At 43.8% G+C, this 17,988-nt stretch overlaps 1 protein-coding gene across 1 annotated transcript in view; it reads left to right on the top strand.

Annotated features, from left to right (window-relative positions):
* The window catches only part of LOC120032363 (spectrin beta chain, non-erythrocytic 1-like), an 86,007-nt gene that overhangs the window by 33,600 nt on the left and 34,419 nt on the right, over positions 1 to 17,988 (top strand). The window contains exons 13-15 of the mRNA XM_038978407.1: positions 2,035 to 2,188; positions 2,476 to 3,346; positions 10,666 to 10,803. Coding sequence (XP_038834335.1) covers positions 2,035 to 2,188; positions 2,476 to 3,346; positions 10,666 to 10,803 — 1,163 coding nt within the window. The remainder of the gene's footprint in view (positions 1 to 2,034; positions 2,189 to 2,475; positions 3,347 to 10,665; positions 10,804 to 17,988) is intronic.

Genomic DNA, 17,988 nt, shown 5'->3' on the forward strand with positions numbered 1-17,988 from the left:
TACATTTCAGCTACAATCAGAAATTGCACCGAAAGCAGCCATAATATTTACAGACACCAACGTCAAATACCTAATTACTCATCATAAAACATTTCTGAAAAATACATAGTGTACAGCAATTGAAAGACAGGCATCTTGTGATTCCAGACAATATTTCCGATTTATTAAATGTTTTACAGCGAAAACAAAATGTAGCGTTATATTAGCGTAGCCACAATAGCCAGAAACACTTGGGCGCCGACGACCAGTTCACATGCAAGACAGATATTAGAAATAGCATCATAAAATGTTTCTTACTTTTGGTGATCTTCCGTCAGAATGTTGGACAAGGTGTCCTTTGTCCAGAACAGTCGTTGTTCGGATCTGGAATGGCAAATTTCCCTCTTCATTTAGCATGGGCACTTGCCAGGTGGCACGGATCTCTCCAACGTCAACAAAGTCAGAGAACGGAACACGGCAAAACTCCCGAAAAAATTTCAATAATCTGATTAAACTATATTGAAAAAACATACTTTACGATGATATGGTCACATGTATCAAATAAAATCAGAGCCGGAGATAGTAGTCATCCATAACGGCAGCTAAACAGAAGGCAATCCCACTGTCCAACTGGCGCTGCCAAGAGTACCGGAAATGAGGGACACGTCATACAAAGAGCTTGTATTCAAATGCAGATCAAGATAAACACGAAATTTCTTCTCTCACAGCCTCTTGACATCCAGAGGAAGGTCTATGAAGTGCACGTAGACTCTTACGTATCATGCCCATGTATAGGCAGGAAGTTGAACAGAGCATCGATTTCAGACATTCCACTTCCTGGTCAGGAAATGTGCTGCAGAATGAGTTCTGTTTCACTCAGAGAAATAATTCAAACGGTTTTAGAAACTAGAGAGTGTTTTCTATCCAATAGTAATAATAATATGCATATTGTACGAGCAAGAATTGAGTACGAGGCCGTTTGAAATGGGCATCTTTTATCTGGCTACTCAATACTGCCCCTTGCAGCCATAAGAAGTTTAACTGACTTGCCTAGTTAAATAAAGGTTAAATAAATAAAAATTCACTAACACATGAACACATTTAAAATGTGAAATTTCCGGTAGGGGGTGTCATATCATGTTACCTTGTCAGATAATATTACCCTAATGTCCCATCCCTCTTCTAAATAATAATTTTAACCATGGTATCAATGGTGAAACTAACTGGCGTATGTCAGTCCAATGCTGAATAATTCCAAATCGGCACACCTGAACCTCATCCTAGGCCCTCCTGTAGATACAAGAGGATTGGGTTGGCACTGTAAGTATCATCTTGCCTTTCTGATTGGCTGGGTGGAATTCTCGCATATCGCTTCCACCTATCGAATCCTCTTAGGTTTACAGGAGTCACAAGGGAGTTGATGGTAGTTGTAATGAATACTCAGGGAGAAAAAGGTATAGATTCACACGCAGAGCGCGGCAGGTGGTTTTCACCTTCACAGAAAGCAGTGGTCACAGGCAGGCAATGGTCATACACAGGGAGGCAATGGTCTTACACAGGTAGGCAAACAGGCAGGTATATCAAAACTAGGACTGAAGGCTATAACAGGTTCTCACAAACAAGCTAGGAAAAGGCTTAGTAGAGTCAAAACAAACAATACCTCACAAAGGCACAAACAGAATGAACTGAACTAAATAAGGAGCTGAAGAGACCAGGTGAAATCAATGAACAAAAATGAAAGACAGGGCTATGTTCAAGAACACAAAGAAACAGGGCTACGTTCAATAACCCAACGAAACAGAACACAAGGTTGACTAAGAAAATAAATACAGAACCTTACAGTAGTGGTTGATTTGGATTGATTTTGACACTTCATCTAAATTATAAAAGTTTCCTCTCCTCACCTTGAAATAAATACTCATTGCGTTTCAAAGTGCACAACAAGTAAACGATTCATATTGGCAACTGACGAACTAAGGCCAGTGTAATTGAAGGTGCCTGTATGTTGCTAACACACATGCCTGTATGTCATGCCTTTATGTCTCTGCCACACAGATGATGCTACTGTCCCAGGACTATGGGAAGCATCTGCTCGGAGTGGAGGATCTCTTGCAGAAACATGCCCTGGTGGAGGCTGACATCGGCATCCAGGCCGACCGAGTCAAAGCTGTCAACAACAATGCTCAGAAGTTTGCCATCGACGGCGATGGTAAGAATGACCTAAACATTCCGACTGCTATTATTCTAATTGTGAATCATATTGTTATCACTTGTGTTTGTATTATTAACTGATGATGATAATACATGTCAACACACAATTTTACAGTTCAGTTGTATAGCATAGCATTTTGCAAGATATACACAAGCAAATGGAAAAATAAACATGAAAGGAATAATCAACGGAATGATATCATAACATGTAAGTCGATACAGTACAATGTAAATCTGTGGGTGCTGCAAGATGCTAACTGGGCCTCTGTTCTGTCTCCTCTACAGTTTACAAGCCCTGTGACCCTCAGGTAATACGCAACCGCGTGGCACACATGGAGTTCTGCTATCAGGAACTGACCCAGCTGGCTGCCGAGCGACGGGCCCGCCTGGAGGAGTCCCACCGCCTCTGGAAGTTCTTATGGGAGATGGCCGAGGAGGAGGGCTGGATCCGTGAGAAGGAGCAGATCCTGTCGTCGGACGAGAGCGGCAAGGACCTGACGGGCACTGTGCGCCTGCTGAGCCAGCACCGCGCTCTGGAGGACGAGATGAGTGGCCGTGCAGGTCATCTGCAGCACACCATCACTGAGGGCCAGGCCATGGCCGACGGCGGCCACTTCGGCGCTGCCAAGATCCGTGAATGCATCACCAACCTGCGGGCACAGTGGGCAGCGTTGGAGGAGCTGGCAGCCGTGAGGAAGGCCCATCTGGAAGAAGCGTGTGCCCTGCACCTGTTCCAGGCGGACGCAGATGACGCCGACGCCTGGACCCTGGATGCCCTGCGCATCGTGTCCAGCGGCGAGGTGGGCCATGACGAGTTCTCCACACAGGCCCTGGTGCGCAAACACAAGGACGCCACCGCCGAGGTGGCCAGCTATCGGCCGGTGATCGATGCGCTCCATGAGCAGGCTGGCGCCTTGCCTGAGGAGCAGGTCCAGTCGGAAGAGGTCAAGGGCCGCCTGGCAGGCATAGAGGAGCGCTACAAGGAGGTGGCCGAGCTGACCCGGTTGAGAAAGCAGGCACTGCAGGACGCCCTGGCCCTCTACAAGATGTTCAGCGAGGCGGACGCCTGCGAGGTGTGGATCGATGAGAAGGAGCAGTGGCTCAACAGTATGGAGATCCCAGAGAAGCTGGAAGACCTAGAGGTCATTCAGCACAGGTGAGAGAACCCATATATATATATATAAATGCATGCTGAAGTCATAGTCGACCCCTAGCGCCTACACCTTTAGGCCTGATTTAGCTTAGTGTGCCACTCAAATACTTGACATACAGTTCCAGTCAAAAGTTTGGACACACCTACTCATTCCAGGGGTTTTCTTTATTTTTACTATTTTCTACATTGTAGAATAATAGTGAAGACGTGAAATAACACACATGCAAGCAGTTTTTGGAACAATGTTGTCGATTTTCAAAACACTGTACAGAAGACACGTAACTCTGGCCATTTGCAAAACATTAAAGGCCCGATTCCGACCCGAGTTAAGTGTGTGAAAATGGAACGTAATTCCTTTTTTATGCACTTTTCTCTAAATGTGTATTCTGACCTTGAATTTAAGAATGAGAATAGCGTGCTATTCACCTGCTATTTATTTTGGCGAATAAGTTAGTGTGGCAGAGGTGTGTCTACACATACGCCGTATTCTGACCTTGACTTCATTTCCTAATCATTCCACCATCTTTACACACGAGGAAGCAATTAATAAGGTCTAGCGAACCTATTAGTTCCAAGTGGAAAAAGCATCTACTGAATTTTTTTCCTATAAAAATAACACCATTCCCTATGCAATGTAATTTACAACTTGATAAGAGCTATTGATAACAGCTAAGTAAATGAGTCATCCATTTGAAGAAGGTAACACCCCTATTACTAGCCTGTTCAACCTCTCTTTCGTATCGTCTGAGATTCCCAAAGATTGGAATGCTGGGGGAGACACTCTAGACCCAAACTGCTACAGACAATATATCTATTCTACCCTGCCTTTCTAAGGTCTTCGAAAGCTAAGTTAACAAACAGATTACCGACCATTTCGAATCCCCACCATACCTTCTCCGCTATAAAATCTGGTTTCAGAGCTGGTCATGGGTGCACCTCAGCCACGTTCAAGGTCCTAAACGATATCATAACCGCCATCGATAAGAGACATTACTGTGCAGCCGTATTCATCGACCTGGCCAAGGCTTTTGACTCTGTCAATCACCACATTCTTATTGGCAGACTCAACAGCCTTGGTTTCTCAAATGATTGCCTCGCTTGGTTCACCAACTACTTCTCTGATAGAGTTCAGTGTGTCAAATCGGAGGGCCTGTTGTCCGGACCTCTGGCAGTCTCTATGGGGGTGCCACATGGTTCAATTCTCGGTCTGACTCTCTTCTCTGTATACATCAATGATGTCGCTCTTGCTGCGGGTGATTCTCTGATCCACCTCTACGCAGGCGACACCATTCTGTATACCTCTGGCCCTTCTTTGGACACTGTGTTAACTAACCTCCAGATGAGCTTCAATGCCATACAACTCTCCTTCCGTGGCCTCCAACTGCTTTTAAATGCTAGTAAAACTAAGTGCATGCTCTTCAAACGATTGCTACCCGCACCCTCCCGCCCGACTAGCATCACTACTCTGGACGGTTCTGACCTAGAATATGTGGACAACTACAAATACCTAGGTGTCTGGTTAGACTGTAAACTCTCTTTCCAGACCCATTTTAAGCATCTCCAATCCCAAATTAAATCTAGAATCGTCTTTCTATTTCGCAACAAAGCATCCTTCACTCATGCTGCCAAACATACCCTCGTAAAACTGACCATCCTACCGATCCTGGACTTCGGCGATGTCATTTACAAAATAGCCTCCAACACCCTACTCAACAAATTGGATGCAGTCTATCACAGTGCCATCCGTTTTGTCACCAAAGCCCCATATCCTACCCGCCACTGCGACCTGTATGCTCTCGTTGGCTGGCCCTCACTTCATACTTGTCGCCAAACCCACTGGATCCAGGTCATCTACAAGTCTTTGCTAGATAAAGCACCGCCTTATCTCAGCTCGCTGGTCACCATAGCAGCACCCACCTGTAGCACGCACTCCAGCAGTTATATTTCACTGGTCACCCCCAAAGCCAATTCTTCCTTTGGCCGCCTTTCCTTCCAGTTCTCTGCTGCCAATGACTGGAACGAACTGCAAAAATCACTGAAGCTGGAGACTCATATCTCCCTCACTAGCTTTAAGCACCAGCTGTCAGAGCAGCTCACAGATCACTGCACCTGTACATAGCCCATCTGTAAATAACCCATCCAACTACCTCATCCCCATACTGTATTTTTTTTCTTTTTTTCTTTCTTTGCACCCTGGTATCTCTACTTGCTCATTCATCTTCTGCACATCTACCATTCCAGTGTTTAATTGCTATATTGTAATTACTTCGCCACCATGGCCTATTTTTTGCCTTACCTCCCTTATCCTACCTCATTTGCACACACTGTATATATACTTTTTCTACTGTATGTTTGTTTATTCCATGTGTAACTCTGTGTTGTTGTATGTGTCAAACTGCTTTGCTTTATCTTGGCCAGGTCGCAGTTGTAAATGAGAACTTGTTCTCAACTAGCCTACCTGGTTAAATAAAGGTGAAATAAAATACATAAATATTTTACCTTATAATCGCTCGAGACAAATGTGAAACCAGTCATATGGAAGCAAACTGATGTATATCCACATATCAACTTTCCCACAGTAAAGTTTATGAAATGCTGTGCCATTACACAGAATTTAAATTGTACAGCATTTTAACTTGCAGTGATGGGCACTTTGGAATCTCTTAATTGTAGGCATACCCTGACTTTCTCTTTCATATTTCTACCATGTTAAATATTAGTAACAGTTGATAATATTAAAAAAGACAGACTAATTAAATCATTATGGAGCAGAACACAGACCAAGCCGTAACAGTTTGAATTCGACGCATGGCACAATACTTGGCTGTGTCATCACACAGTTCCACGGTTAGTGCAGGCAATAGACGAGGGTATAGCCTACTATTGTACACTATTCTCCATATTACAATTCTATGTTCACTAATCTTACAACATTACCATGGGTTAAAGAACTGAATGTGGCAATTTTCAGAATGACTCAACACCATTTTTTTATATTCTAACCCTAAACAATCTACAAAATCAGAGTAGTTTTTAATCTATCAATTGGTGCTGAAATGGAGATCCCTTCATTGATCCCTAATATTCTGAACCCCTTTTCGCAATTTACAAAACTCTTTCCATGACATAGACTGACCAGGTGAATCCAGGTGAAGGCTTTGATCCCTTGTTGATGTCACTTGTTAAATCCACTTCAGTCAATGTAGATGAAGGGAAGGAGACAGGTTAAAGAAGGATTTTTAAGCCTTGAGACAATTGAGAAATGGATTGTGTATGTGTGCCATTCAGAGGGTGAATGGGCAAGACAAAATATTTAAGTGCCTTTGAACGGGGTATGGTAGTAGGTGACAGGAGCACCGGTTTGAGTGTGTCATGAACTTCAATGCTGCTAGGTTTTTCACACTCAACAGTTTCCCATGTGTATCAAGAATGGTCCACCACCCATAGGACATCCATCCAACTTGACACAACTCTGGGAAGCATTGGAGTCAACATGGAAAGCTTTCAACACCTTGTAGAGTCCATGCCCTGACGAATTGAGGCTGTTCTGAGGACAAAAGGGGGTGCAACTCAATATTAGGAAGGCATTCCTAATGTTTTGTACATTCAATGTATTCTATTGAGTCTGTCAACAAAATAAAAAATCAAAGGTACGCCGTATTTAAAGGGATTGCTTAAGATAAATGTACTGAAAACCCTATTGAATGAAAAATCCACAAGAAAGTGGGAGGGTTTTCAGAGGTTGATTTCAATTTATTAAGCACAGGCAAGGGAACCGCGCCTGCAAAGCCTGTTACGCACCTTTACAAGGTAAGTCTGAATACCAACTACTGAGAAGTGCTTAGGAAAGACGTAATTTCCTAAGTCGGAATCGTGTCCAAAATGTAGTTTACTTCTCATAAAATCATTTGGATTCATCAAAACTATAAAATACCATCAAATACAGTAATCGAAAGACTGCCTGAAAAAAGATTTCCACAACCATAGATGCCTCTTGAGTCAAGCTGACACAAAAGAAGAAGAAAAAGTCTGTTTAAAAAATGGGCAGTCACTAAATCATGACGATCAAAATTGGAAAACAAACTATCAAAAGGTGCAAAGTTATGGAAAATTACTCTACTTTTACATATATTTCACCGAACAATTTCACATTGTATGCAGGATTCATTCATCTGTATCATCATAGTCCAATTCCATGTATTCTATACATAGGCTGGTCTACTGATAGGTTTGTAGACTTTCCATCACCAAGCAGAAAAACAATCCCAAAGAGAAAAAAGGAAAGGTGAATACAGTGGAGGAACTGCTGATACGAATGGATAGGCTTCAATTTACACCAAAGGGTCACTCTGTAATGGAAGATTACAATCAGTGCCGGATTACCGAATGGGTATGCAGGGCACGTGCCCTGGGGCCCCCCCAACCTCTGCTATATTTACGTGAATTTACACTGATAGAGCCATTTTACAATTTTGTGCACTAGTATTTACTGATTTCTGGAAACAATGGACAGATTTGCAAAATTCTCTTATGTGAACAAAACACTTCACTGTGAATTTTGTATTCATTGATGGCAGTTGTATTTCAGGTTTAGCAAAAGGGTGTCTAAGAGATGCAATCCAAGTAGAAAGAAAAGAAAATGATCAGAAGATCTGCAAATGTATTTGAGCATTTGATCACTGATGTTCTGCTATAGGTACGTTTGACCACAGTTACAAAAAACTGTTTTACACGATTGAGAAAAACTGTAAATATACAAATGAGTTATAATGCAACAGCTCCTCCTACTGGGCGTTAGGTGCCCTATTTGTTAGGTTCCTTTCTAGAAACTGAAATTCACCTTAAAACTTCTTACGGCTGAAATCCCGTTAACGGGATCGATATGACAACAGCCAGTGAAAGTGCAGGGCGCCAAATTCAAACAACAGAAATCTCATAATAAAAATTCCTCAAACATACAAGTATTATACACCATTTTAACTTCTTTGGGGTAGGGGGCAGTATTTTCGCGTCCGTGACTTTGGATTTGTTTACAAAACGCGCTAACAAAAGTAACTATTTGGACATAAATGATGGACATTACCGAACAAAACGAACATTTCTTGTGGGAGTCCTGGGAGTGCATTCCGCCGAAGATCAGCTAAGGTAAGTGAAGATTTATAATGCTATTTATGACTTTTGTTGACTAATATGGCAGATATATTTGTGTCTTGATTGGGCTCTGAGCGCCGACTCAGATTATTGCGTGGTTTGCTTTTTCCGTAAAGCTTTTTTGAAATCTGACACAGCGGTTGCATTAAGGAGAAGTGCATCTAAAATTCCATGCATAACAGTTGTATCTTTTAGCAATGTTTATTATGTGTATTCCTGTAAATTGATGTGGCTCTCTGCAAAATCAAAGGATGTTTTGGAACTTCTGAACTAAATACTCATAAATACTCATAATGAACATTGATAAAAGATACAAGTGTTATGCAGGGAACTTTAGATAAACTCCTTAATGCAACCGCTGTGTCCGATTTCAAAAAAGCTTTACGGAAAAAGCACACCATGCAATAATCTGAGTACAGCGCTCAGAGCCCAAAAAAAACCATACAGATACCCGCCATGTTGTGGAGTCAACAGAAGTCAGAAATAGCATTATAAATATTCACTTACCTTTGATGATCTTCATCAGAATGCACTCCCAGGAATCCCAGTTCCACAGTAAATGTTTGTTTTGTTCGATAAAGTCCATCATTTATGTCCAAATACCTAATTTTTGTTCGCACGTTTAGTTCACAAATCCAAATTCACGAGGCGCAGGTCAGATGAAAAGTCAAAAAGTTTCATTACAGTTCGTAGAAACATGTCAAACGATGTATAAAATCAATCTTTAGGATGTTTTTAACATAAATCTTCAATAATGTTTCAACCGGAGAATTCCTTTGTCTTTAGAAAGGAAAAGGAACGCAGCTACCTCTCACGGGCGCACGCCTGACTGAGCTCATGGCATTCTGCCAGACCTCTTACTCAATCAGCTCTTATTCTCTCCTCCTTCACAGTAGAAGCCTGAAACAAGGTTCTAAAGACTGTTGGCATCTAGTGGAAGCCTTAGGAAGTAAAATATGACCCCATAGACACTGTATATTGGATAGGCAAAGACTTGAAAACATACAAACCTCAGATTTCCCACTTCCTGGTTGGATTTCTTCTCAGGTTTTTGCCTGCCATATGAGTTCTGTTATACTCGCAGACATCATTCAAACAGTTTTAGAAACTTCAGAGTGTTTTCTATCCAAATCTACTAATAATATGCACATAATATGCATAGCTTCTGGGCCTGAGTAGCAGGCAGTTTACTCTGGGCACCTTATTCATCCAAGCTACTCAATACTGCCCCCAGCCATAAGAAGTTAAAAATAAAATTATGAAATAGATTTTTGAAACAGACAGAAGAAGACAGATAATACAAGGAGAAAATTAGGTTAATCCCCAAACAGGGGAATACGTCTGAGGGGCATTCATCAGGGTACAACGTTGTGGAACGTTCAGATAAAAATATGGTATGTGGAACAAACATGCCTCTGACATGTATCTAATCAAATCCAATTTTATTGGTCACATACACGTGTTTAGCAGATGTTATTGCAGGTGTAGCGAAATGCTTGTGCTTCTAGTTCCGACAGTGCAGCAATATCTAACAATTAGTATCTAAAAATGTCACAACAAATACCTAATACACATAAATCTAAGTAAAGGAATGGAATTAAGAATATATAAATATATGGACGAGCAATGTCAGAGCAGCATAGACTAAGATACAGTAGATAGTATAGAATACAGTATATACATATGAGATGAGTAATGCAAGATATGTAAACATTATTAAAGTGACATTATTAAAAGTGACTCGTGTTCCATTTTTTAAAGTGGCCAATGATTTCAAGTCTGTGTATGTAGGCAGCAGCCTCTCTGTGCTAGTGATGGCTATTTAACAGTCTGATGGCCTTGAGATAGAAGCTGTTTTTCAGTTTCTAAGTTCCAGTTTTGATGCAACTGTACTGACCTCGCCTTCTGGATGGTAGTGGGGTGAACAGGCAGTGGCTCGGGTGGTTGTTGTCCTTGATGATCTTTTTGGCCTTCCTGTGCTATTAGGTAGTAGAAGGAATCATGTCAGCTCTATTCATGACAGTTCTATCTGCAGCGTTCCACAACATTGGCCTGAACGTGGCCAAGACCTCAATGTCCGTATGCTATCTTAAAATTAGTTTTGAAGAGAAAATGGTTTGTTTTGAAGTGGAACTGATTGGTCATGACATGGCATGCTCTCTCTTTCCCAGGTTCGAGAGCCTGGAGCCTGAGATGAACAACCAGGCGTCACGCGTCGCTGTTGTGAACCAGATCGCCAGGCAGCTGATGCACAATGGACACCCCAGTGAGAAGAACATCAAATCCCAGCAAGATAAGCTCAACAACAGGCAAGTTGAGCCATTCACAGACAGACGTCACACTATCTCCTGTCATACAGATGCCGTAGCTTAATTTGATCATCCTGTTGCAGGAAATGCAAACTTGTAGTGTATTCGAGGTTTAACATGTCTTCAAGGGGGACTCCTGAGTGGGGCAGCGGTCTAAGGCACTGCGCTACTACAGCCTCAGGTTCGATCCCAGGCTGTTACAGCCTGGGATCGTGAACGGGAGCCCAATGGGCCGGCGCCAATTGGCCCAACGTCGTCCGGGTTAGGGGACTTGGCAGGTGGGATTTCCTTGGCTCATCGTGCTCTAGGGACTCCTTTTGGCGGGTCGGGCGCCTGCAAGCTAGCTTCGGTCGTCAGTTGGAAAGTGTTTCCTCTGACACATTGGCGGCTGGCTTCCGGGTTAAGTGGGCAGTGTGTCAAGAAGCAGTGCGGCTTGGAAGACGCATGGCTCTCGACCTTCACCTCTCCCGAGTCTGTTGGGGAGTTGCAGTGATGAGACAAGATCGTAACTACCAATTGGATATCACAACAAAGGGGGTAAAAAATGTATAATCAAAAATCACGGCTTCTAAAGTTTAACTTCCACTTAAAATGTTCAGACTTGATTTGCCCTAATTAAAAATGTATCAACCCCTACAAAAAATGTCCAGTAATTATAATCCACATTTCCTGTTGCTGTAGGATTATTTTCCTGCAGTAGCAAACTGGCTCAAATTAAGATCCTACATCTGTAGCTGATATGTCCCTCAGTGGAACGTGGATCAGCTGTTTGTTCACCCTCACCCTGCCGCAATTGCTAATAACCCATCCGCAGTTGCCCGACTATATGTGATAAAGTGAAAATCTGAGTCCCACTGTTGACCCTAACCCACTAATATAGAACATTTAGATATGTTTCTACTTAGCCTACCAAAATGTTGGAAATTATATTTGTTTGTCAACTTGTCTAGAATTAGATACATGCAGCTTCTCTTCTGTCATTATATGTTGCCCTAGAAGACTAAATAAACCCTTGCTCACCAGAATAATGTCATAAATCAATGGAATGAATGCTTCAATGTAGTTGTGAAAACTTCAGTGAAGTTTTCTGAGTGATCTCTGCTTCTTTCACGGTGCAAAAATGTTTAGGGGCCGGGGAGAAAATACAATAACTATAAAATAACGTAAAAGATTTTATGTGCAAAATGTTCAAATGACGTCAGTTTGACCGGTTGTAAGGAAATATAAATATATGAAAACAACCCAACATCTTTCTGATAACATTTCAATTTGGCTTGGGTGCATATTTGTGACTGACTGGCTCAAATCGGTCTTGTTTTTTTTTTTTACATTGGATAAAAGTAGAGAATCAGAGCTACAAAATGGTATATTATACACTATTTTTGAGGAACAATGGGAAAGTACTTCTGCTTTGAAAGTTGATACTTGTAAACTCACTTTTGAGAAAAGGGTCTTTGAATGTTTTGGTACCTACTGGAGAGCTCTCCTTGTCTACACTCATTCAGCATTGTTCACACCCTCTTAAGCCAGCCCCACCCATCTCTTTAAGGATTAACATGTGAGGTCATGTGCTAAACAGTGAGTAGTGCAGTAAAGATTACATCTAAACGTGGTAGTAGACTACAATAAGGAACAATTCTAAAGGTTAACAGAGTGTCCAGATAAAACTATTTTATAAATATTAGATGACGCTTACCCAGACAAAATCTTTAAAAAAAATCTAAATTGATGGGTCATGTGAAAGAAATGCTATTATCCCCAGCCACATCCAGTGGTGGAAAAGTTTTTTTTTAAATTGTAGCAGCAACGTATTAGGAGAGAGTCATTTGAATAGAGGCACTGCAGATAGTGCTGATGACTGGTCCGTCCGAACCACACATTAACAAGGGAATCTATATTCGGAGAGCCTGTTTCTGTCCTGCCCTTGACTTTGGTGCAGTGCATGTGATGTCCATAGCCTCTATGTCACAAAACTCCCTGATCTTCTCAAAAATATAAGTTTGTCTAGCTGTGTCCAGTCCAGGTGGTGCTTGTACAAGCATACCATCTATGGGAGGAAGAATGTCAGTGTTGCGCAGCAGCTGAAACCTGGTCCTGACAGTCCGAACGCACCTTGGCGACGACAACACCAGGCTCCAGAGCATCGAAGCTGTAAAACAGGGAATAAAAAATAAAAAACAGAAGACATTACAACCATGCACAACATCAATTCACCTCCCCAAGTTTAGATAAGAAGAATAACCTCATACAATGCAATGAAAATGATTTTCACCTGAAGTGCTGGTACTGCTTGATCTGTGGCAGCGGCCTGAAGTGCGGAGTCATGTGTTGTTGCCATCCATTGCTTTCCACCAGCACCGTATCATCTTCCAGTCCAACCAGCTGTGGGATGTTGACCCCTGTCACAGTGCTATCCTTCACAATACCAGCAATCTCAGACAAAGTGATCACTCTGGTCTTTCTGAAGCGCTGCTTGATGAGGCCGAAGCACCAGTCGGGGGCAAACTTGTGATCAGGATGTGAAGGTCCAGACTGTTTGCTGGTTCAGTAGGGGCCCCCAGCGACAGAAATAATGTGACATCAATAAAAGTAGTGCCAATCATGTTGGAGGTCAATTAAATAATCAAAACGTGTTTATGATTTACATACCGGGTTTTGTCATCGATTCCTTGTAGAGACGCCACACTGCTGCTTTTGTCACATGGGATGGCAGCAGCTTTCCACCAAAGTGTTTGTGTCCTGGGTGGCGTCCTGGTAATACTATTGCATTATCCTCTGCGTAGTTGTTGATGAAGTTCACCACTCGCTGCCACCCATCTGCCCTTCATCCACACAATATTTCATGACCCTAAATCTTCCCGCTCAACGGATGTTACCACAGGTTAGGAGTCAACCCGCGCATCACTAATGTCCCTCGTATTCACAACATTTATGGTTGAAGTTAGCACTTTCAGGTTCTGATTTAATGCCATTCAATATGATTGGCAACTACAGTGCCTTGCGAAAGTATTCACACCCCTTGGTATTTTTCCTATTTTGTTGCCTTATAACCTGGAATTAAAATAGATTTTTGGGGGGGTTTGTATCATTTGATTTACACAACATGCCTACCACTTTGCCTACCACTCAGTTACAGCTGCAAGTCTCTTGGGGTATGTCTCTATAAGCTTGGCACATATAGCCACTGGGAGTTTTGCCCATTCTTCAAGGCAAAACTGCTCCGGCTCCTTCAAGTTGGATGGGTTCCGCTGATGTACAGCAATTTTAAGTCATACCACGGATTCTCAATTGGATTGAGGTCTGGGCTTTGACTAGGCCATTCCAAGACATTTCCATTTTTCCCCTTAAACCACTCGAGTGTTGCTTTAGCAGTATGCTTAGGGCCATTGTCCTGCTGGAAGGTGAACCTCCGTCCCAGTCTCAAATCTCTGGAAGACTGAAACAGGTTTCCCTCAAGAATTTCCCTGTATTTGGAGCCATCCATCATTCCTTCAATTCTGACCAGTTTCCCAGTCCCTGCCGATGAAAAACATCGGATGGTGTTCTCGGGATGAGTTCTCGGATGGTGTTCTCAGGATGAGAGGTGTTGGATTTGCGCCAGACATAGTGTTTTCCTTGATAGCCAAAAACCTACATTTTTGTCTCATCTGCCAGAGTTCCTTCTTCCATATGTTTAGGGAGTCTCCCACATGCCTTTTGGCGAACACCAAAGGCATGTGTTTGCTTATTTTTTTCTTTAAGCAATGGCTTTTTTTTTGGCCACTCTTCCGTAAAGCCCAACTCTGTGGAATGTACGGCTTAAAGGGGTCCTATGGACAGATACTCCAATCTCCGATGTAGAGCTTTGCAGCTCCTTTTGGGTTAACTTTGGTCTCTGTTGCCTCTCTGATGTAATGGCCTCCTTGCCTGGTCTGTGAGTTTTGGTGGGCGGCACTCTCTTGGCAGGTTTGTTGTGGTGCTATATTCTTTAAATGTTTTAATAATGGATTTAATGGTGCTCCATGGGATGTTCAAAGTTTCAGATATTTTTTTACAACCCAACCCTGATCTGTACTTACCCACAACGTTGTCCCTGTCATGTTCTGACCATAGAGAGCCTTTATTTTCTATGGTAGGTCAGGGCGTGACTGGGGGTTAGTCTAGTTTATTATTTCTATGTGGGGTAATCGTTGTCTCTAATTGGGGATCATATTTACGTAGCTTTTTTCCACCTGTGTTTTGTGGGATATTGTTTATGTGTTGTTGCATGTTAGCAGTCCATTGTCATCACGTTTCGTTTAGTCTTTATTGTTTTGTTGTGTGGTTCACTTATTTCTAATAAAAGATGTGGAACCCAGATCACGCTGCACGTTGGTCCGAGTATGCTTCCAACGATCGTGACAGAATATCCCACCACAACAGGACTAAGCAGCGTGCCCAGGAGGAGAGGGTAACATGGACTTGGGAGGAGATTCTGGATGGGAAGGGATCCTGGACTTGGGTGGAAATCCTGGCAGGACAGGATCGCCTTCCTTGGCGGGAGACGCAAAGAGAAAACGGAGGACAGCGATGACGCCGGGGTTCGCGGCCACAGAGATAGCCCAAAAGACAGCCCAAATTTTTTTGGGGGGGAGGGGGCACATGGGGTGGTCGGCGGAGCCGAGGAGTGAACCAGAGCCAGTCTGGGAGAAGAGGGAAAAACTGGAGGAGAGTGAAAGGAGATAGTCAGAGAGTGGATGGGGGTATTGGAGGAGAAAGAGCGGAGAGAGTTGTTGAGTTGGTGGAAGATGCATGACAGTTGCCCTAAGGAGCGTGTAATCAGTTTAATGCAACCTGATTCAGCTCTCCGTACTTGTCCTGAGGAGCGTGTTATTAGTCTGGTGAAATCTGTGCCGGATCCACGCATCAGGTCTCCAGTACGCATCCACAGCACAGTAAGTCCTGTGCCAGCTCTCCACACTCATCTCGAGGAGCGTGTCATTTGTCTGGTGCCATGTGTGTCGGCTTTACGCACCAGGTCTCCAGTGCGCCTCCACAGCCCAGTACGTCCTGTGCCAGCTCCTCGTACTCACCGTGCTAAGTGTGTCATAGGTCCGGTACAATTGATGCCGGCTATACGCACCAGGTCTCCAGTGCGCCTTCACAGCCCAGTACGTCCTGTGCCAGCTTCTCGCACTTGCTGTGCGAGGTGTGTCATCGAACCGGTACCATTGATGCAGACTATACGCACCAGGTCTCCAGTACTCCTCCACAGCCCGGTACGTCCTGTGCCTGCTCCTCGCACTCTCCCTGAAGTGCGTGTCCCCAGTCCGGTGCGTCCTGTGCCTGCTCCTTGCACTCTCCCTCAAGTGCGCCTTCCAAGTCAGGTACGTCCTGTGCCTATTCCCCGGATTCGCCCTGAAGTGCGTGTCACCAGTCTGGTGCCACCTGTGCCAGCTCCACGCACTAGGCCTCCAGTGCGCCTTCCCAGTCCGGTGCGTCCTGTGCCTGCTCCTTGCACTCTCCCTCAAGTGCGCCTTCCAAGTCAGGTACGTCCTGTGCCTATTCCCCGGATTCGCCCTGAAGTGCGTGTCACCAGTCTGGTGCCACCTGTGCCAGCTCCACGCACTAGGCCTCCAGTGCGCCTTCCCAGTCCGGTGCGTCCTGTGCCTGCTCCTCGCACTCACCCTGAGGTGCGTGTCACCAGCCCGGTGCCACCTGTGCCAGCCCCACGCATCAGGCCTCCAGTGCGCCTCCCCAGTCCAGAGCTTCCGGCGACGGTGCCCAGTCCGGAACCTCCTGAGACGGTCCACTGTCCGGAACCTCCTGAGACGGTCCACGGTCCGGAGCCTTCCTCTGCGCCGATGCCCAGTCCGAGAACAGCGTCCAGTCCCGCTCCATGGCAGGAGCCTTCCTCGGCATCTAGGTCCAGTCCAGGCACAGTGTTCAGCCTGGGTCCATGGCTGGATCCGCGGGATGAGCGGGTTCTTCGGCCCGCACCAGAGCCGCCGCCAAAGATGGTGGATCCGCGAGCTGAGCGGGTTCTTTGTCCCGCACCAGAGCCACGCACGATTTTGCGGCCGGGGTCCGCACCTTTGGGGGGGTACTGTCACATCCTGACCATAGAGAGCCGTTATTTTCTATGGAAGAGTAGGTCAGGGCGTGACTGGGGGTTAGTCTAGTTTATTATTTCTATGAGAGGTTCTAGTTTTGTTTTTCTATGTTGGTGATTTTGTATGATTCCCAATTAGAGGCAGCTGGTAATCATTGTCTCTAATTGGGGATCATATTTAGATAGCTTTTTCCACCTGCGTTTTGTGGGATATTGTTTGTGTGTAGTTGCATGTTAGCACTCTATTGTCGTTTCGTTTAGTTTTTATTGTTTTGTTGTGTGGTTCACTTATTTCTAATAAAAGATCTGGATCCCAGATGACGCTGCACGTTGGTCCGAGTATGCTTCCAATGATCGTGACCGTCCCTGACCTGTTTGGAGAGCGCCTTGGTCTTCATGGTGCCGCTTGCTTGGTGGTGCCCCTTGCTTAGTGGTGTTGCAGACTCTGGGGCCTTTCAGAACAGGTGTGCATATATACTGAGATCATGTGACAGATCATGTGACACTTAGATTGCACACAGGTGGACTTATCTAATTATGTGACTTCTGAAGGTAATTGGTTGCACCAGATCTTATTGAGGGGCTTCATAGCAAAGGGGGTGAATACATATGCATGCACCACTTCTTTATTTTTTAGAATTTTTTGAAACAATAAAACATTTTCTTTTCACTTCATTGATTTGGACTATTTTGTTTATGTCCATTGCATTAAATCCAAGTAAAAATACATTTAAATTACAGGTTGTAATGCTACAAAATAGGAAAAAAACTTTTACAAGGCACTGTACCTGATGCCAAATGAAGAAACCAAAAGATGATTAGGTTATTATAATGTAGTTAAGCAGTTATGTGATTTTAAATATGCCTGACCTTTACTTTTCTCATGGTGAGTTAATAATACCTATTGACTCAAAATTGTGTTATTGTGTGTTGGATATCACTGTATCCTTTGAATTGAGCTGGACAATAATATTGGTTATCATCAAATTAATTGGCTAGTTCAGTCAATTTGAGCCTTGGTCTGGCAACAACAGGGTTATGGTTGGTTTGATTCCCGTACGGGCCACAAATATTGAAATATGTGCCACTGTATGTCAACTGGATAAAAGTGTCTG

Source organism: Salvelinus namaycush, chromosome 39, assembly GCF_016432855.1.
Source record: "Salvelinus namaycush isolate Seneca chromosome 39, SaNama_1.0, whole genome shotgun sequence".
Lineage (NCBI taxonomy): Eukaryota > Metazoa > Chordata > Actinopteri > Salmoniformes > Salmonidae > Salvelinus > Salvelinus namaycush.